Source organism: Bubalus bubalis, chromosome 4 (assembly GCF_019923935.1).
Source record: "Bubalus bubalis isolate 160015118507 breed Murrah chromosome 4, NDDB_SH_1, whole genome shotgun sequence".
Classification (NCBI taxonomy): domain Eukaryota; kingdom Metazoa; phylum Chordata; class Mammalia; order Artiodactyla; family Bovidae; genus Bubalus; species Bubalus bubalis.
In genome coordinates this window covers 87823903-87844506 of record NC_059160.1, presented here as the reverse complement: position 1 = coordinate 87844506, position 20604 = coordinate 87823903, and the positions used below count along the sequence as shown (strand labels likewise).

At 54.6% G+C, this 20604-nt stretch overlaps 1 protein-coding gene and 1 long non-coding RNA gene across 7 annotated transcripts in view; one reads left to right on the top strand and one right to left on the bottom strand.

Annotated features, from left to right (window-relative positions):
* Nucleotides 1–3289: 3289 nt before the first annotated feature.
* On the bottom strand, nucleotides 3290–19454 carry LOC102407431. 2 transcript variants are annotated; one of them, XR_327637.4, is made up of 6 exons: nucleotides 18675–19219; nucleotides 18317–18372; nucleotides 17584–18026; nucleotides 13922–14121; nucleotides 4653–4904; nucleotides 3290–3959 (listed from the first exon to the last, which is right to left on the bottom strand). It is a non-coding gene; the product is annotated as an uncharacterized LOC102407431 (long non-coding RNA). The 2 variants fall into 2 exon arrangements; XR_006550578.2 differs by adding an exon at nucleotides 19344–19454 and having other exon boundaries at nucleotides 17584–19078.
* HDAC7 (histone deacetylase 7) overlaps nucleotides 12556–20604 on the top strand; it is a 36729-nt gene continuing 28680 nt past the window's right edge. The window contains exon 1 of one of the 5 annotated variants that reach the window (XM_044941681.2): nucleotides 12556–12806. Coding sequence is in view for 3 of the 5 variants with exons in the window: in XM_044941677.2 (XP_044797612.1) it covers nucleotides 12775–12820 (46 nt within the window). In the remaining 2 variants the exon portion in view is untranslated. Of the gene's footprint in view, nucleotides 12821–13190; nucleotides 13301–18624; nucleotides 18726–20604 lie in introns of those variants that run through there. The other 4 variants (XM_044941677.2, XM_006059449.4, XM_044941678.2 and 1 more) reach the window with 4 other exon arrangements.

Here is a 20604-nt window from a genome sequence, read left to right as displayed (position 1 = left end):
CTCACATTTCCCCAGGGAGGGTTAGGGAGGGGTCCCCAAAGCCTTAAAGCCTTACTAGGTAATTAATGAGGGTATGAGACGACCCTTCCTATTCCTACCCCCCAACACACGTGCACACACACACACGCGTGAGCACAGTAGAAACTCTACACCTCCGTGCCCTGTCAGAGCAGAATAAAGGGGAAGGAGGGACTCAGGGACCAGCCTTGAGGTACCAGGAAAATCCAGCCTGAGGAAGTAGAGGGTGGGGGTCCCAGAAGGGGTTCCACAGCTCCCTGCTTCTGGGCCAGGAGAAGCTTCTTCCCTTTTCCTGTGTGTGTTAGTTCATCTGGAGTCTCAGCAGGGCCTGCCTCAGGCCAGGGTCTGGGCTGGGGGAGAGGATGGAGAGTCCCAGCCCCTGCCTCCCACTCCCCCAAAAAAGCCCAGTGGGGAGGAGCTTGGGGTGGGGGCGCTTGTGGAGGAAGAGGCGCTGCGAAGTGGGGCTGCTGGGGTTGGGTGAGAGCTGGACAAGAAATTGTGGGAAGGGACAGGGTGGGTCCCAGGAGAGAGTGGGATGGGGACTGGTGGGTGCCTGGGAGCTGAGGCTGGAGGTTTTAATGCCTCTTAACAACAGATGAATCATAGGCAAATTATGTGGAAATGATGGCATAAATAAAGATATGTTATTTCAAGGCCCCAGTGTGCATTGTCGGAAGAGAGCTGAGGGGGGAGGAGCAGGAGGCTGCCCAGGCCGGATGGTGCTTGTAGGTGGGGGCCCAGGTAGAGTTCCTGTGGGGGGGTGGTGGAGGTGATGGCCCACTCACGTCTCTTGTCACCTTCTTCGTGCTATGAAACAGCAGGTGGCTGACCACAGCCTGTCAACCCCTCCCCCACGACAGAACAGCCCTCACACACCCTAAGCTCCTTGGTGATCCCCCAGCCCTCCCCTAACCTCCCTGGGGCCACTGCTACCCCCACACACTGTTCCCTTCCCCAGTGTCTGTCCTCTTTGGGCCGTCCCTCCAGGGGCTCAGGGGCTTCCCTGGTGGCTCAGAGGGTAAAAAATCTGCCTGCCATGCAGGAGACCCCGGTTTGATCCCTGGGTCAGGAAGATGCCCCTGGAGAAAGAAATGGCAACCCACCCCAGTATTCTTGCCTGGAGAATCCCATAGACAGAAGAGTCTGGCGGGCTACAGTCCAGGGAATTGCAAAGAGTTGGACACGATTGAGCAACTAACACTCCCAGGGGCTCAGACAGTAAAGAATCTGCCTACAATGTGGGAGACCCAGGTTCGATCCCTGAGTCAGGAAGATCGCCTGGAAAAAGGAATGCAACCCACTCCAGTATTCTTGCCTGGAGAATCCCATGGACAGAGGAGCCTGGAGGGCTATAGTCCATGGGGTCACAAAGAGTCAGACACGACTGAGCAACTAACACTTTTCCAGCCCCAGCACAAGGTCTTGCCCCCAGCATGGACTCGAGAGCCAACCGAGCTCCAGGAGCCTTCAGTGGACAGCGCCCGCAGTGATGGTCTGGCAGATGGATGGTCCAGTTAGTATATCCGCTGGAGGAATGAATTGAGGACCTCCCTCTGGTCCTCAGGGTCCTCCCTGTAGCCCAGTGGAAGCTGGTAGTCAACCCTCAATCCCAATCTCCACAGCGTTTCATGACATTGACAGTTCTTAGACAACTAGAAGGACTTCCTTGGAGGTCCAGTGGTTAAGATTTCTTGCTCTTAATGCAGGGGACACAGGTTTGAGCCTGCTTGGGGAACTAAGATCCCACATACCGTGTGGCACAACCAAAAAGAAAAAGACTAGAAAAACGTGTGCCTTCATACCACGCCACACAATCATTCCCTGCCACTCATATTTCCTCTCAATCTTTTCCTCTGTGCTTACACTGGGTTTCTTTAAACACAGCCACAATCACTGGCGTGGGGAAATCTGCATTCTGTTGCCATGCTATGTCACATTCAAAATATCTTTTTAGTAGCTTCGTAATTTTCTATTAAGTGGAAATATAATTTGCTTCGCAATTTTCCAACTGTAGGTGTTCAGATCATTTCTTATTTTCCATATGGTAAAGAATGTGGTGATGAACATTACTATGCACGTATTCCACTCGCCCCACCTTGAATTTTGGTTTTAGGGTATTTTGGGTGGGGTTATTGAGCCAAACGGTAAAAACATCTTCTAGCTCTTACTATGTATTGCCAAATTGATTTCAAAAAGCAGTTACACCACCACCAACAACATGTACATTTCACCACATTCTCACTAATGCTTGAAAAGGGTGCCCGCCATCAACTTGTTTTAATTGGCATCACTTAGACAACAAGCAGGTTGCATGTTCCCCCGCATTTGCTTACTGGCTATGTTTCACCTTTCCTTGAAAAATCCTTTCTGTGCTTTGAGTTTTAGTCCACCCCTGTTTCAGTGTTTATTACCGACTTGTGTAAGCTTCTCTCTGTAAGGATTTTAAAGCATCGTCCACAGCAACTGAGTGGACACCTCTCATTTGTGACCTTCTCCCCATTTTGGACTCTGACATGGCACTTCCTCTTGTTCATTTAAATCTCTGACCGTTCCCTCTCCACTCTCACCAGTGATCCCAGGTCTTTATTGGTCCTTCCCTGCTCTTCTGCGTTCCGGAGACCAACTGTTCAGTCAACTTCCCCTGGACTGCCCCACCAGCACCTCAGTCCACATGTCCATAGCTTGACTCTGCTTTTCACTCCAAATTTGATTCTCACTCCATATCCCCTAACTCTGCTGCCTGAAAGTCTTCAGGTGATGATGTTTGGAAGGAGAAAGAGGAGCACAGAGGCTAACACACCTGAAGAGGAAAGGAGATTCTACTAATGAGATTCTGTCTTCAGCTTAGGACCAGGACTGGGAAGAGGAGGAGGTGACTATTGTCTAGGAAGATGGCCCACTGCGACTCAGTCTCCCTGCTTCCCTGTAGACCAGGACTGGACTGAGGTCTAACGATGGGTGCTTGAAAGCCAAAGTGGGATGCCGTCCTTCTACAGCAAATCAACCCTAGACATTGACCTCACTGGCCTTCTCTTTCACTTCTTGAGCCTCTTCCCCAGCAAGGGACTGCTGCTGCTGCTGCTGCTAAGTCGCTTCAGTTGTGTCTGACTCTGTGCGACCCCATGGACGGCAGCCCACCAGGCTCCGCCGTCCCTGGGATTCTCCAGGCAAGAACACTGGAGGGGGTTGCCATTTCCTTCTCCAGTGCATGAAAGGGAAAAGTGAAAGTGAAGTCGCTCAGTCGTGTCCAACTCTTCGCGACCCCATGGACTGCAGCCTACCAGGCTCCTCCATCCATGGGATTTGCCAGGCAAGAGTACTGGAGTGGGGTGCCATTGCCTTCTCCAAGCAAGGGACTAGAAGGGCTGAAGAAGAGGTTAAGCTGCCATCTCCTCTAAACCTGTGCAGTTCGATACAGTAGCCACTAGGCACCAGTGCTACTGAGCACCTAAAACATGGCTACAATGTACTGCAACTAAAATACACACTGGATTTCAAGGATTTAGTATGGAAAAAGCATGTAATATGGTCTCTTTAACAATTTTGTGCTTTGATTGCATGCTGGGATGATGTTTTTACATATATTAGGTTAAATAAATATACTATTAAAATGGATGTCACCAATGTATTTTTACTTTTTTTAAGACCAGGTTACAAATATGGTTCCCATTCTGTTACTACTGGGTGGTGCTGGTCTAGCCCCTCCCAGCAGGCAGAACACCAGGCTCTAGGCTGAGTGGCTCCATTGAGGGATCACGACAGATGCAGATAGAGACCCACTGGAGATGCAGGCCAGCTGAAGTCCAACCAGATGTCACCAACCAGGCAGTGGCCCGTCTCCCCCAGGCAAGGCAGAGCGAAGCAACGTTTCCTGGACAACGACTTTCCTCCTGGACTTCACGAAGCCTCTGAGCTGGCGCGCTATTCTACAAAGCTTGTTCCTGTAGACAAGTTACTCTAACAGAATGGTCCCCCAGAGTTTTGGATCTCTCCCCGCCTCAAGAGTTCTTGAGGAAGTTCTCCATCATTCCACTGGGGCCAGACCCTTCTGCAGGAGCCAGAAGCATCCTCCCACCCACTCGGGCTTTGGCTCGGCCCACGTGTGGGCTGGGAGGGGATGAGAGAGGAAGGTGGGCCTCTAGATACACCAGCTGGGCCGCAGACATGGTTTATATTCCATTTCTAATGCCTATCCTTCCTCTTGTCCCAGTGACAGAAGAACAGAAAGGGAACAGGAGGTGGCTGGGGTTGGGGGGGTGGGACCCAGGCACAACTCACTGGGCTGCCCTGCTCTGGCTCATCCTCCCATTGCCCGAGCCCCAGCCTTGCCATAGGAGGGCACCAGCAGCTCCCGCCCCACCAGCCGAGAGGACTCCACCTCTCCCAGGTCCTGGCTGCGATCCGCAGGCCCCAGGCGAGTGGGGGATGGGGAGCCACTCCTGCTTTCCCAGCAGCTGCTGCTGCCTCTTCCTGTTTTGCTAAAACTCTGGCTCTGGACCCAAGGAGGTGGGGGAAGTCAGTCGCCAGCCGCTCCCGCACCCCCCACCCCCCCCACAAAGGTCAACCTCGTCCCCCTGGCCCTCTTAGCTGGTTATTTATAGCCCCCAGGCCCCGAATGAGGAGCTGGATCTCACCTCCCGCAAATGTCAGCAGCTGTGGCCATTGCCCCAGGGATGCAGCCAGATGCTCAGCCCACCGCAGATGTGCAGTGCCAGGACAAGGGGGAGGGCAGGCGAGGGCCTCTCTTCAGGTGGTGTGGGCATTCCCTGCAGCCTGGTCCAGGGTCCGACCCCTCCTCAGCTCCGAGTCAACAACACCTGGGGGGTGTGGGGGGAAGGTCCCCCACATGTTCTCCACTTCCACATTCCAGATCCGAGAATGGACACCTAAGGAAAGACCCATTTGGATGTCTTTGCATAAATTAGGTCAGTGCTCATTTTGAGACTGACTGTGTAGGGGAAAAGTTCAACTGAGACGGACAGGACACGACGCTGTCTCCTATTACTAACGTCAGCTCGGGCTTCATCCCTAACACTCAGTGGATGGCAGGCTCCGCACTGAGCACTTCACATCCTGGTCCCGTCAGTCTTCACAGCAACCCGAATATGGCAGGCACTTCATGCCCCAGTTTGCAGATGAGAAAACCAAGATATTCCACCCAAACAGCCTGACTCCAGAGTCTCAGTTTTAACAACAGGACAACGTGGGCTCCCTCAGCCGGTCCCCATGGGTTTTATTTAAATGGTTCATTGAAAGCTGCATGCAGAGAAGCCTGGAGCCCAGCCTCAGGGTCTGCCCAGGGGGAGAGTGGCTGACTCGATGCCTCCTGTGCCCTCCTGCCCCTGCCACTCAGGCCAAGCTAGAATGAGGGAGGTGAGAGCAGGACGGGGACGTCTAGAATCACCATTCCAGGCACAGAGGGGGCAGGACAGAGCAGAGCCACTGCCCCCACCCACAAGGACCTGATGGTCCATCAGTGCCCCTCCCGTGTGGAGCTCCCGTGACTCGGGAACCCAGCATCCTTTGCAGCACTGGTGTTGTGGTCCCTCATCTGACAGTTTTCTCCATTTCAGGTTCTTTTCTTTGGCTGTATCCTGCTCCTGGAGATGATTAATTCACCAAGGATAAGGACTGTGGCTCCCTCTGCCTCTGGGCCCAAGAACCTGAGCCAGAGGAGATGCTCAAAAAATAAGAAATTATACTTATTGAAAAAGAATAGTAGTGGTGGTCACATGTGGGTAGATACTTCAAGGTCATAGCAAGGACACTCCCACTCACCCCACTGTGTAGTTACCCTCAGCCCCTTTCACCCGCACCTTATGTTGAAGCTCTTCTACTGCACACAGGAGCCTAGTTCAAACCCACCCTAAAGACATTCCTGGGGAAGAGAGGTGAGTGTTCTTAGGCCAAGACCTCCTCAAGGTCTTTGCTGGAGATTCCAGGATCAGAGGTAAGTGCCTCTCAAGGGGGACCATTCGGATAGGTAACAAGGTGGAATCCTGCCCTCCAGTCGATAGAGTCACGGGGGCTAGAGAGGGCCCTGCTGGGCCATGTAGCAAGGCCGAACTCCCAATCCCACCAGTGGGTGGACTGCAGCATCCCTGCAGGGGCCACTGGAGCGAGTAATTGTGAGCTGGCTGCAGAGAGGCATTTTGCAACTCAGACGAATTTCTTCTCGCTCATGATTAGGGTATGGCCCAGTGGCTGCCTCCCTGACCATAATCTCTGCTGGCACAGGCATCTCCGGGGCTGGGTGGTGCAGGCTGGGGAAGGAGCGCTGACCTAGAAGCTGGGATGCCTGACTTCTCTGCCTGCTCCCCACCACTGATTAACCATGACACCTCCGGCAAGGAGACTAGGTCCTCGGCTTCCTCAACTAGAAAGGAGTGGTTTGAATACATCAGAGCATCCCAAACCTAACCACACCTTAGAATTACCTGGGGAGCTGCAGATTACTAGGTACCCCACACCCCCAGCACCCCAAAAGGTAGAGACTGTGAGAGGGCCCAGGAATCTGCTATTCACAGGTTCTCCTGCGTGATTTTGATATAATGTCAGGTTTGGGAGATCCTACAGATTGGATAGTTTTACACACTGCTTGCAGTTCTTAGGAGTAAAGATTCTAGTAAATGGAACAGCCATAACAAGAGGTTTTGGTGCTGTGGGGTCTTATCAGAGGGCAAATGACGGGTAGTTTATTTCATCATCATCATCATCATCATCAATTACTATTTTTTTCAGTCTTGTTGAGATATAATTGACACTATAGCACTGTATAAGGTATACTGCATAATAATTTGATTCGTATACATCATGAAATGTGTATTACAATAAGCTTAGTGAACACGCATCAACTCATATAGACACAAAACCAAAGACAGAAAAAAAGACGTTTTCCTGTGATGAGAACTCAGGATTTACTCTCTTAACAATTTCCTAGATATAAAGCAGTACTAATTATATTTATCATGTTGTACATTATCATTATATCCCTGGTGCTTATTTATCTTATTACTGGAAGTTTGTACCTTTTGACTCAGTTGTGCCGACTCTTTGTGACCCCTAGGACTGTAACCCACCAGTCTCCTCTGTCCATGGGATTTCTCTAGCAAGAATACTGGAGTGGGTTGCTGTTTGACTACCTTTCTCCAATTCTCCCTGCCTCTAAGCCTCTGGTGACCACAAATCTCATCTCTTTCTTGAGGAACTTGTTTGTGTGTTTGTTTTGACGCATAATTGACCTCCGACATTCTGTTGGTTTCTGTTACAAAACACAGTGACTGGTATTTCAGTATTTTGATCATCATCATTACTCTTTCTATTATTATTTCACGGCTGGCATTATTGTTAGGGAGGAACATGGCAGTGCCCTCTTCTGTTTGTGTCACTAACAGGGCTCTGGCTTGGGGGAGGTGGAGGGGCTCGCTTACCTGCCAGCTGGGGCAGAATTGGGAGAGAAAGGAAGGGAGGAATGGGCCGTCCCTGTAGGTGGGGCCTCTTGGCCAGGGGACCTTTCTTTCTCTCCCTCCTGGGTGGAGTTTGGCTGGATGGGCTTTGGCACCAGCCTCAGGAGCTGGGAGAGTGTCTTCCCATCCATATTCCTGCCCCACTTTCAGTCTCAGCAGCCTCACCCCTGGGGACTGACCCTTATTCTCCTCCGGTCCCACTTCCTCCCCAGGCTCCCTCAGTCCTCACCAACCTCATTCCTGAGCCTCACTAATCTGTTTGCCACCCTCTGCTTCCTTGCCTCGCCCTTGCACATGCCATTCTCTCTACCTGGAATGTCACCCCCTTCCCCCACACCGATTCGCATTTCTGGGCTCCTTCAAAACCCAGCTTAAAGCTCACTGACTTCATTTAGGCTGTGATCTGCTCAGGTCTTTCCTCTTTGCCATGAACATTTGAAATAACAGAATCAGAAAACTGCCTCAGACTCAGAAAAGTAGAGATGACTTAGACCCGCTCTCACATTTAATACATGAGAAACCAGCCCGAGGCCCAGAGAGGTCTTGATTTAGCCAAGATCACACAGTGGTGAGATTTTTAAAATAGTTGGCTGCACAAGAGGCTTTCAAGTATTTTATGTGTTTATTTCCTCAACACAGTGTGAGCAAAATGAGGGCAGAAACTGTGCTTTTGCTTTTATTTTTGTTCTTTATCTGCACTATGGTGTGTGTGTGTGTATGTGTCTGTGTGGAGGGGGCAACTATAATATTTCTAAATCTCACAGTGGTACAGCCTTCTGCATATATTATTCGTACAATCTCAGACTAGGCCTGTGAGGTAGATAACCAAGGCCTTGCTATTTTACAAAGCAGGAAACTGAGACTTAGAAAGGTGTGACCCAGGAAGTTAATGGCAGAACTGGGCCTAGAACTCAAGTTCTGTGGCTCCCAGCGTAGCCCGGGGTCCTGACAGCCACGATGCTCTCCTGGGCTTCCGGCTGGGACCTGGAGTGGCCAAGGGAGTGGCCTCTGCCGTCCTCCCCAGTCACTGTGCCTTCCTCACCTTGGGGTGAGGGGGCCTCGTCTTTGGCTTCCTGCCCCTCCCCATCCTGTCCCACCGCTTTCTCCCTGTGTCCCCCTAGGGCATGGTTGGCACATACACACATACACATACATACCCAGAACTGCAGGTGTCTAGGGCAACAGACCACAGGGGAAACCACATCACCTTTGTTGACAATGGAGGGAGGTAGGGGGATGAGGGAGGTAGGAGGACCAGGAAGGAACTTGCTTAGTTTTCTCCACCTGCCTCTGTCCCCACAGTCATTTCACCTCCCATCTCGGGCTATCTGAACTGGTCGCCATGACCCAGCCTCTTCTTAATTTAACTCTGATCCAGGAGGATGTATGGCTTCTTCTCTCAGATCCTAAAATCCTGAGTGGGAGTCTGCTTAGCTGCACCCCAAAGTCGCACCCCTCCATCCTAGCCAGAATACTTACGTAGCTCCTCTGATCCCTCCAGAGCAACGCAACAGACAAAGGTGGGGACCGGGGATGAGATGGCATGACTGGGGTTGGTGAGGAAGGAAACTTGGCATCTAGAATGTCATTCCTTGGTCAGCGGGGACCTCTAGTAACCAGGCTGCACCGGAGAAGGAGACCTGGCCACAACTTCTGCATTGTTTTGATCTGTTAGAAGAAACTGCACAGGCTCTGAATCAGGCACATTTGCAATTGAATCACTTACTGGTTCTATGCCTGTGTGCGTGCCCAGTTGCTAAGTTGTGTCTGACTCTTTGTCACCCCATGGCCTATTCAGTCCATGGAATTCTCTAGGTCAGAATACTGGAGTGGGTAGCCTTTCCTTTCTCCAGGGGATCTTCCCAACCCAGGGATCGAACCCAGGTCTCCCGCATTGTAGGCAGATTCTTTACCACTGAACCATGTGGGAAGCTCTGGCCTTGGACAAAACACTTTGTCTTACTGAGCTTTAGTTCGTTAACTAAAACAATGGGGATAATACTGAGGTATAAGTGAAAGGGCCTTGAACAGCATGTGATACAAAGGAGCCTCTCGATAAATCCTAATTACCCTCACTCTCCTTCCTTCCACTTGTTATATCTGGCTCCATGAAACACTTTATTTGAAGATGGGGATCTATCTCCCCTATTTATATTTCTAGTCCAAACCCTAGGCATTGGCATCTGATTCCAGGTTGAGAAACTGGAATCCAAGGCCCAACCCACCCAAGGAAGTGGCTGTCCCTCTGAGATCTACCCAGGCCAGGGATGAACACTTTCTGATTGGCCTTGTGGAGAGTGTGGGGGAAGTGTGGGTTAGGGGAGGGATTGTGGCTTCAGCTACCACATCTAGAAAGCTGGGTCAAGAGTGGTCTCAGAGGCCTGAGGTTTAGACCAGATGACTCTGGATGGAGCTTTAAACCCTGGCACAAGGTGGGCACCCAATAACATTTGTTGAATAGATGAATACCCTCCTCAATTTCCAGTTGTGTAACTTTGGTCAGGTTTCTCAGCCTTTATGAGCCATCATCCATACGTTAATCACAAGCATAACAAGGATTACTGTTATGAATAAAATGATCTAATATTTGCCAGGGGGATGGCATAGGGCTGCTACACAGTAAACAGTAAAAGGTAGCTAAGCGAGGGAAGGAAAGAAGGGAAAGAGAATGTCAGGTAGCCCCAGAGCCCCAAAGAAAGCAGAAGGCAGTGCCCTCAGGCTTTGTATGGCCAGAGCCTCAAGGAAGATACCAAGGAGCCAAGGCAGGTTCTATGAGACTCATTTCTTCTGCAGAGCGCTTAACTGAGCAGTCTGTGCAAAAACAAAACAAAACAAAGCTCTCCACATGGTAACCAGGGTAGAGAAGAAAAAGGTAGCCTGCACTTTTCTGCCTCAGGTCTCTTTTCTGGAGACTCCCTAACACACCTCAGCACGGGAGGTGTGACTTAGAAACTGGATTAAGATTGGACCATGAGATGCAGGTGGGGTGGTGGTAAGTAAAGGGGCAAGATAAGAAGGGGCACAGTCCAGCTTCTGGATGTAGGACTCACCTGCTGTCTTTCTCTCTGTCTTGACTTCAGGTAGGGAATTCTGGTGTGTGTAGAAGGCCATGTGTGGAGTACCGAGGGGACAGGTAAGGGTTGAGAGGAGATAACCTTTGTGCACAAATCTCTTAGAACTCAGTGATTAGGTCAAAAAGGACAAGAAAATTCACAAACAAATACATGAATGATGCACATGGTAGAAATGAGCAAACAAATGCCTGATTTCAGTTCAGAAATAGCTACAGGAGTCCTGGGAGGGGCATCAGGAGGGAGCATTGTGAGGCTAAAGGAGACAGACACCAGGGGAGAGGGTGAGCGTCTGAAGCAACCAAGCGATTTTTCTGGAGGCTGTGGGTATGGAGGCCTTGGGCACAGAGAGGGATTTGGCTTGGAAGCAAGGACTGGGAAAAACACACCTGAGGCAGAAGAACGTGTGTCTTTAAGAGTCATGAGAAAAAAGGTATAATTGATGTTGTTCCACTGGGGGATGGTCCTTGAAGTCCATGAATCTGTTTCAATTCCAAAAATGACCCAGAGGGAGTCTGAATTCTGTGGAAGGCGCTCAGCAAGACACTACAAGGAATGCACCCCTGACTAAGGCAGTAGCTGGGCTCAGGGGACGTCCACTCTGGAACATTCTTGCAAAGGAGGAGAGAGCTGAGACAAGTATACAAGTGGGTGAAGGTCAAAGTACAGAGGAAGACTGACAAGATGCTGGAGTGGAGTCCTTCAAGGAGAAGAAAGAATCCCTCTGGCTATGGGAATCAGGGAAAGCCTCCTGGAGAAGTGGGATAGACCTTGAGGATTAGACAGATTTTAGCAGGGGCAGAGAGGGAGGACATTCATTTTTGGAGGGAATGGCATGAGCCAAAGTAGGGGAATGGGAGAGCACAAGGACACGAGGGGGACAGCCAGTAACCCGGTTTGGCTTAAATAATAATAGTAATAACAGCAACTAACATCTAAGTACTTAGTACTAACATATAAGTACTGAGCACTAAGTACCTCCAGGCCCTGAGCAGAACAGCGGAAGGGGCGGGAAGAGAGAGAGGTGTGTGTGGCGCTATGCTGTAGGAGGCCTTCATGCTGGGAAAGGGGTCTGTGAGGATAAGTGAACAAGTGCAAAGCTGTTAGATCTGTCTGCTTTGTGAGCGCTGGGACCACAAAGCGGCCTGAGGTAGGAAGCAGGAGCAACAGGTGGTGGGACCTGAGCCAGGTTTGCAGGAACAGGGTAGCTATGGTCAGATGTTGGACCTCAGCATGGCCAAGCTCTCCTAGGCCACTGGGACTCTTGCTTCTAATCTGACACGTCTCTGGCTCAGCCTCTATTTCTTCTTTTTCTGTAGCATCGTGGGACTCCAGGCTTCCCAGGATTGAGGGAAGCAGGATGGGGTCAAAGGGAAGCTGCCCTCTGCCTTCCAGGGGTGAGCCCCCCACCATCAGGGAGAGACCAGCGCTTCCTGTAGACTTCTCCACTTCGACGGAGCCGATGTGTCTCTGACCCAGCAGACTGCCAGAGGCACAGGGCTGACAGACCAGGCCGGGAAGCACAATGGGGAGGTCCTCAGCCCCTGACCCCTGACCCTGACCTTCTGGTCTTGCTAACAGGGAGCCCGGCAGGGAGGGCTGCTGTGCAAAGCCAGCCCGGAGCTGAGTTTATTAGCTGAGGGAGGGCTGGAGGCGGCTACATTCCGACTCACAGACTGGAACATTTCTATGATCCGCTGTAATGCACTGGGAGACACTGGGCACATTGCTGAAGTTTGACTCATAGGGACCGGGAGGGGTAAAGTAGGGGGGGGAGGGTGGTGGGGGGAGAGGAATGGGAGGAAGAGAGGAAGAGGAGAGGAGGGAAGGAAATCCCTTGAGAAATTTCTTTAAAAAAAGAAAACTTTCAAAATCGGCACCACCCCACCCCCTTTTTCTTTTAATAGGAACAGGCTGGACCCTTCTATTCCCCTCAGCAGGCATGGGGGGGGGGGGGGGTGCATGGCAGAGGGGGAGGGCTGGGCAGTGATTCAAATCAGATCCTGGAACTTTCCTCAGGCACGTTGTGCTTGGGGCGGGGTCGGGGGTGTCCGTCTGGGATTCCTCGCCGGGACCGGTGACTCCACGCGCGTCCCGCGGCCTCCCGCCCCTCCCCGTGTAACTGCTGGCTGGTGGGCCGTGCGTGCTTGTGCCTTTGAGCGCGGGGGTCCCTCCCTGAGGCGTGTCTGTGTAGACGACTCTGCCCCGGGCCAACATGGATGTTTGCTCGCGGCCCCGGTCGCCCGCGAGGGTGCGTGCGCTCAGGTATCTGGGTTTCCGGGAATTGTGCGCGGGTCGCTGCGCCGCGCGGCGGCCGGGACTTGGGCTGCAGCGCGGCGGCAGCGCGCGGGTCGGGGCCGCGTCCCCCGCGTTCCGGGTTCGGCGCTGCCTCCCCGCGATCCGGCCGCGCGGGGTGTCCGCCCGCCCGTCCGCCAGCCCGGGCGCCGCGCCGTGTCTGCCGGGTGGTGTGTCCCCGGGACGCGAGCGCCTGCCCCCTCCCTCCCCTCCCCCTTGGCCCGCTCTCAGACTCAGATAAAGCATTTCCTTCCATTGTCATCCTACCCTGCCGGCCGGGCTGCCAGGGCCCTCCCCCTCCCGGCCCCCTCCCTTCCTCTCGCCGTCTCACAGTCGCTCCGCAGCCTCCGGCGACCGGGGGGGATGTGAGGCCGGCGCCCCAGCCCCCCGCCCCGCCATGAGCCCCCCGCTCTGAGGGCCCCGGCCCCTGGATGCACAGCCCCGGCGCTGGTGAGTACTGGGCTGCCGCCCCCCGTCCGCCCCGCCCTGCGCGCGGCACCCAGCGCCGCCCGCCCGGGCTTGGGCTTGGGCTCCGGCTCCCGCGCGGGGCTCCGGGCGGCCCCACGGGCCCAGCCCGGCGTGCGCCCCCGCGATCGTGCCCGCGTCGCTCGGCTCCGCGGGGCTCTGGCAGGCTCCCGGCCCGGGCTGGTTCCGGGGCCGGAGGGTTAAGGGCCTCCTGCGGGGCGCCCACATCCGCCCGCCCCGGGGCAGCGACAGGCCCGAGGGAGGGAGTTGGAGGCCCCGGGCCGCCGGTGCGCGGGCCCGGCGTCCCATCACCCCCATTCACGGGGAGGACTGAACGGGGGACCCTGGAGGGAGGGACGGCCGCGGCGGCCCCGGGAGGGGGCGGTGCTCCCGGGCGGAAGATTTGGAAGCGCTGGGCAAAGGGCAGGACCCGTTGAGTTGGGGCCACATTCTGAGCCCCGAATATCAGCGCCCCCAGCCCGCGGACCCCGGCTGGACTTCTCCGACCCCTCCGCTGGGGAAAGTGATCCCTAGGAGGGAGGGTCTCTGACAGCGAGGTTTATCTGAGCAACGCCCCCCACCCGCCGCCCCCCCAACCCCGCTCACCCATCTGGGTGAAGAGACACCTGTGCTCAAGTGAGCTGTGGAGGTGCTGGCGGGGCGCGGGAAGATGGGGACCGCAGGCTGTGTCCTGAGGGTGGGGGACAGGATGTGTGCCCCCCAAACCTGGGGTCTGTTGGTCCTGGGGAGTGAGAGCAGGCGGCAAATCCGGCAGCTGGGCTGGGCTCTGATTCTGGGCCTGTGAACTAAGAGAGAGACCAGTGGGACTTGCAGGCCAACCAGCACCCCCACCCCCGTTTCCTTCTCTCCTGCTGCCCAAGCTACCCTTTCAGATCTGACCTGGCCAGCCACTGGGGCTCCTCCCACCCAGTCCAGGCCATTCCCTGTCCCTGCTGGCGGTCTTGCATACCCTAGAGGCCTCCCCCTGCGTCTGGACACGGCCTGTCCTGCTGCTCCCCATCCCTCCCCACACCCTCACTCAGCATCTGCTTGAGGCCCAGCTCTGTCTGCCAGTTTCAGTGGCCCTGCTGGGGACTCAGCATCTGGATTCATCATCCTATTCCCTGGACATGCCTCTGAGTCGATGAGGACTTTCCTCAAGACCCCTGCCCGAGCCACTGTGACTCGGTTTCTGTGCTCCCTAACAGTGGCCCATTTCTCCCCTGTAGGACCCCATAGGTCAGGTCCTCCAAGTGGCTTGGGCAGCCACACACTCCTCTCCTCATACCAACTCTCTTGGAAGCTCCTTCTCCAGCCTCTGCAAGACCACTTGCAGAGCTCATTGCTCAGCATCTCAACCTCTCTGCTTTCTTCTCTCTGTCCCCTCTACCCACTGAACTAAGAAGTAATGTTCCTCTTCCGTGGAGTCACTGCTGGGGAAACAAAGGCACAAAGCAATCTCGCTGTGCTGCTCCCAGTGAACCTGAACTGGAACGAGGTCCGGGACGCGCTGGGACTCTTCCTCGGCCTTTAGTCCCATGATGTTCCTGGGCCCCGCCAAGGCCAGGCTCAGAGCTGCTTCTTGGTATTACGCCTGGAATGGCTCCGGGGCAGTGTTCTCCTGAGGTCTCTGTGTTCCTTAGCCTGAGCCCAGTGGTGGGTGTCTCTGGCCACCAAGTCTTAAGCTGTTATCCTGTGGCTGGGAAGGTTGCATTCAGGTCTTGCACTGACCATTCCAAGAATCTAAACTGGTCACTCCACTTTGACACTGAAGCTCAGTTTCCCCATCAATAAAATGACCACAGAGGAGGAGAGGCTGACAATAGGAGATGGACTGGTGGTGTCCAGGATGGGGGCTGTTATGGCCCCCATTTCCTTCAGTAATAGTGGACCCCAGCTTTCATTCTTTTCTGGGAACGAGAGTTGGAACTTTCTTTTCCACCATCCTCTCCTCAATCTGGATAGAAAGCCCTTGGAAATTAGAATCTCATGTGTGATGGGTGTGAGGAATGGGTACCCTCCTGGGGCTGCAGGCGTCCATGCCCAAGGCAGAACCTCCACCACCTCTTTGCCTTCCTTCTTCTGGCCTTTCATTTTAAGAGCTGGTAATTTTGAAGTTGTCAGGGGTCCGATAGAAGATAAGCTAAGGTAAGGCCCAGGGTCACCCAGCCAGGGAATGGCAGGCCAGGTGGGGCCAGGACCAGACCTGCTAACTCTGCCAGTGCCCATACTCCTGGCCTTCTCCTCCCTGGCCTGGCTCAGGTCCCGCGCATGCCCTCGTCATGCCTTGGCCTGACCTGTCCTTAGGCAGACCTGAGACTGGGACCTGTGGTGGGGTGAGGGGTACTGCTGGAAGCAGGGCCGGAGTGAGGCCTGGGAGCTGGCATCTGTCTTTCCAAGGCTCTGGGACTGTCGTTTCTGTGTTGGATTTGTTCACTAGATGGGGCACTTCCTCTGGGGCAGGAAGCTTTGATTTCCTGTGGTGGGGGCGCTGGTAGGATTAGGAGTGGGGGACTCAGCTCTGGGCCATCCCTGATGTTGTTTGGAACCAAAAGGAGCAGAGCTTTCTGCATAAGGCAGGGGAGGCAGGAAGGAGAGCTTCGGTGAGGAGGCCCCGGGTAAGGCCAGAGAAGGAGGCCAAGAGGGCAATGAGATGGGGAGGCGGGGCGGCGGTGGGCAACACAGCAGGAAGCCTGGTCAGCAGGTGACCCTGCCGGGTATTGTGTTTCCCTGTGATATTTCCCCCTGTTTCTGTGGCAACCTTCCCGGGGGACCCAGGCCTTGGAACTGCAGGAAAGTGCCCCCAGACAGCCCTTTCCTTAGTGGTCTGAGTATTAGGAGGAGTCCTTAAATATGGCCACCTCCCTTACCATTTTGGCTCCTAGGGACCAGAGCCTGGGAATCTAGGCAAGTAAGTGAGCATTGGGGGTGGGGGCTGGGTGGCTGGGCTGGGTGGAGGCCCTTTTGCACCTCCTGGTGGGGGAAGCAGAAGAGACGTTTTTGCTGGACTTTTGGGGTAGGGGGCTCTGTGCCTCTCATCCCATCTCTCCACATCCCATCTCTCCACTGTCCTCCAGCTCTCCCCCTGTGAAAGGGAACTGGACATCATGCTGCCTGGGGCAAAGGGTGAGGGGGGAGTGGCAGAGGCAGGAGAGATGTTGTCATCAGCAGAGCATAGCTCCTTTGGTCCTGCACCACTTCCCAGAGGCCGAATAAATTCAGGATAGTGTCTGTTTCATGTGGATCAACACGTGATGGGTGTGTATGCACACTGAGTGAGTGGTGGGGGTCTGCACATGTGCCCCTAGGCTTGTATGTAGAGGTGGTGATTCCATGGCAATTTGCAGTCCATGTGGTGGCTCTTTGTTGGGTGTCTGGGGAACATGCACACATGTAGTATGGATGTGTGTGGTCTCTAGAGTTGTGCACCTTTGCACTCATGGCTCTGCATGGGGTAGATGGACGTGTTTGGAGGGGATGTATGCCTGTGCAGGAATGGCTTTTTTTTTTTTTTTTTGAAGTCCAGGTATTTGCTGGAAAGCATGCTCACCTCTCTTCAAATGCTGGTTCCCAGGCCACTTGCTTTAGAGTTCAGGACACTTGGAACTGCAGGAAAGTACCCCCAGACAACCCTTTCCTTAGTGGTCTGAGTATTAGGAGGAGTCCTTAAATCTGACACCTCCCTTCCCGTTTTGGCTTCCTAGGACATTTCCAATTCCAGGTACATGTCAATACCTGGGGATGTATTCAAAATAAAGATCCTCAGGCCCCCTTCCAGACTCAGAATCTGCAGGGGTGGGGCCTGGGAGTCTGGATTTTGACACGTGCTTCAGGTGATCTGGTGGCAAGCCGTGTTTGAGGACTGCTGGTCTGGGCCAACCTCTTCAGTTTTTCCTTTGAGGAAACTGAGACTCGCAGAAGGTATGTGGTTTGTCCAACGACACAAGGATAGTAAGACAAGAACCAGGACACAATCCAAGCCTTTCAACACCAGTCCAGGACTCATCCATGCGTCCTCTGGGTGTGCAACTGTGTACATGTCCACACTCAGCATGACACTGTGGATCCAGACGGAACTGGAGTGGATGCTCACTGGCCTTGACCTTTTCCCTGGGGTCCCAGGCTTCCTGACCTTGCTTTTCCTTTTACATCCTGCTTCCTTCTCCCTGGGGAAATCCTGGACCTGTGGCTCATCAATCCTAAAAGTGACGTTGGCAACCAGAAGGCCCCCTTTGCTGTGCTAAGCATTCAGCTATTTATTTACTCACTGGGTGCTTACTGAGCCTTGCTGTATGCCAGGTCCTGGGCACAGATACACAGTGATCTCATAGGCAGGACGTCTGACCTCAGGGAACTTCCACTCTAGTGGCGGAGACGGTAAGACAAGTAAGCAAGTCAAGAAATGAGTAGATACATTTAGTTACCCATTGTGATGAACCCTAAGAAGGAAATGAACCGGGCGCAGCAACAGAGAATAACAAGGGGGGACTTCCTTAGACAGGGAGGCCGGGGGAGGTCTGCCTGAGAAGTGAAATGGATGCCTGCTCTCACCTCCCCAGGCTGGAAGTGAGCCCTCGGAGCTTCTGAGCCATGCTTGGCAACCACCTGGATCCAGGTGAGGGACCTAGGCTGAGGATTAGAGCCCGAGGGCCAGCCTTTGGTCTGGTGCGGAAGACATCAGGGTCTCGGCTCCTCAGGCAATCCACAGAGGCTGATGAAAGGGGAGAAGAGGAGGGGGAGCTGGACAGGGCTGACCTCAGGCTGCTTCAGCGCTCGGGGGAGCAGCCTCTTTCCCTCCCAGGGGCTGAGTCCAGGGCCCCGTGGATGTGTTGGGTGCCGGGGAGGTGGCAGCAAAGTGCCACCCCTTTCCTGACCCTCCTGCTTCACCTTCCTCCCTCCTCATTCCCTTCCTCCCCCTCTCGCCACCCTGTAACTCCTGTGCCAAGTCCCTCCCTTCTTGGTCTAGCCTGGCTGCCTCTGTGGCCACTGGGATCTATTTACCTGGTTCAGGAGTCACCGAGGAGACAGGGGGATCCTACGTAGAGAGGACTTGGGCCCTGGAAGAGAGGACACACCAGAAAAAAGGACTGGGGCCGGGGCCGGTGTGAGGACGGAGCAAAGTGAGGGCTGAGGCTGGCCGATTAGGGCCTGGGGCAGGAGAGAGAGAGGAGGAGACCTTGGACTGGGTGCTGCAGAGCCTCTCCTGGGCCCTTGGAATCTGCTCCTCAAACCGGGAGAGATTCTGTGCATGGGGCGGGGTTGGGAGGCATTGGTGGGGGCGGCAGAAGAACAGCTAGAAGGCTGGGCCCCTCTGGTCCCCCTGCAGGCCTGCCCCTTCGGCCCCTTCTCAGAAGGTTACCTTTCACATCAGCCAGCAGCCTTCAGACCCTCTTGCCTCCAGCCTCTTCTGGTAGGTTTTCCTGGGGGTCCCCAGAGCTGTGGGCTGCAGGATGGTCCGGCCCTCTCCCCAGAGGGCTGTGTATCAGAGGAGCCCTCATGTAAAAGAAGAGGCCTCCAACCACCCGCCTGGAGTCCTTCCACCCTGGGCCTCCTTTAGGCTTCTGGTGCACTCACTCCCTGGACTCCTGTGTCTCCCCGGCCTTCCGCCCAGGAGGGGGAGAGGACGGCTCATGAGGAGGGCCCTGGGCTAAACTCACCATCCCCACCCTGTCACCAGCCACTTCCTTTTTTCCCCATGTTGCGTGCAGGGATTGGAAATCCTGGTGGGCAGAGACCTTGGGCCTTCAGGGAGAGCCTGGCACCCTGGAGAGAGTGAGGGGGACCCCGTTCCCCTTCAGGAGTCCAGCTCAGCTCCCTCCCACCCCCAGGAGGCCAGCTCTGGCTCCTGCAGTCTCCCCCAACCTGCCCCCCCAACCCTTGAAGTCCCATTTCTCCCTCCCCCGCTGCCAGGATGACAGGGAGAAGCAGGGGAGGCTGGGAGTCACAGGTTCGGAAAGAGTCGGGGTGGGGGAATTCGGCGACTGGGGCGACAGGGCTGTAACCGTGTTGTTTTGCTTGCCCCACAAACCTGCACGGGCATCCGCTGCGCCCAGGGGCGTTCAGGTTGTGGAACTGCTCTCAGAATGACAGGCTGGTGGCACCCGGTTGGGGCGGGGGGGGGCGGGGTGGGGTGAAGGGGGGAGCCCCAGGCAAGGGGGAGCTGGAGGGTTAAAAATAGCAACAGCCGGGTTTCGGTTAGCAAATGTGGAGGCGGGGAGCTGGAGGCGGGGCAGGCGGCAGGCCGTGTTTGCCCGCAGCTCAGGGCTGTGTTTCCCCTGGGTCCCAGGAGTGAGTCACGGTGGAGCTGAGGAGGCGCGCTGGCACAGCCCCCCACCCCCGCCCCACCGGGCGAGGGGCTGGGCCCTGACTTCTGCTCCAGGGCACTGGAAGGACGGCCTCTCCCTTCCAGGCCTTCAGAGTCCTCTAGTGTGGTAGTGGGGAAGAAACCATTCTCAGACCAGAGACCTGGGTTTGAATCCCAGTTGAATAGGCTGAGGAACCTTGTGCAAGTCTGCCAAGGACTCTGACACCTGATTTCCTAATCTTTCAAGTGGGGATTTACTCGTATGTGCCTGTCAACCCTCAGCAGATTCAAATGCACCCTGCAGATGTGAGTGATCTCCTTCTCTCTCCTGGGCCCATTGCAGAGCTTGCAGAAGGGCCCTCCAGTGAGGTCACAGGGAGGAAGGTGGTAGCGTCCTTATTCTCCTCCTGCAAAAAACCAAGTGTAGCTCTTCTCTGTGCCTCGGTTTCCTCATCTCTGTGATATGAAAGTAATAATTGCTTCAAGCTCCTTGAGTTGCTCTCAAGATTCAAGTAAGTAAGACTAGCACTGTGCCCGGTATGAGGTCAGTGCACAGAGAACATCATCACCATCATTGATGTTATTGTTCATATTTTTGAAGGTCAGGGATAGGGAATGTTAAAGACATGAAGAACAGAAACTGGGCTTAGCCCCAGTTCACAGAAAAATCAGGCCAAATTCACAGATTCCTCCACCCATAAGGGCCTGGAACAGCAGGAGTCTGTAGCCAGAAGTCACAGGGTGGACCCCTTCTCTCTTTCACTCCCTCACCCCCGCCTCTCCCAGTGAGGCAGGATGCAAGGGACCCTAGGACCTCGCTGCCAGCTGGCACAGGGAAGGTCTGGGATGGGACTGGCCCCAATGGCCCTGCTGTGCAGTAAGTACCTTGCCAGCATCTGCCGGGGTGACCTTTATTTTAGCCCCTCCCTGGCAACTTTTAAAAGGAGCATGAGGCAGGGGAGGGATGAGAAGGTCAGTGATGTCA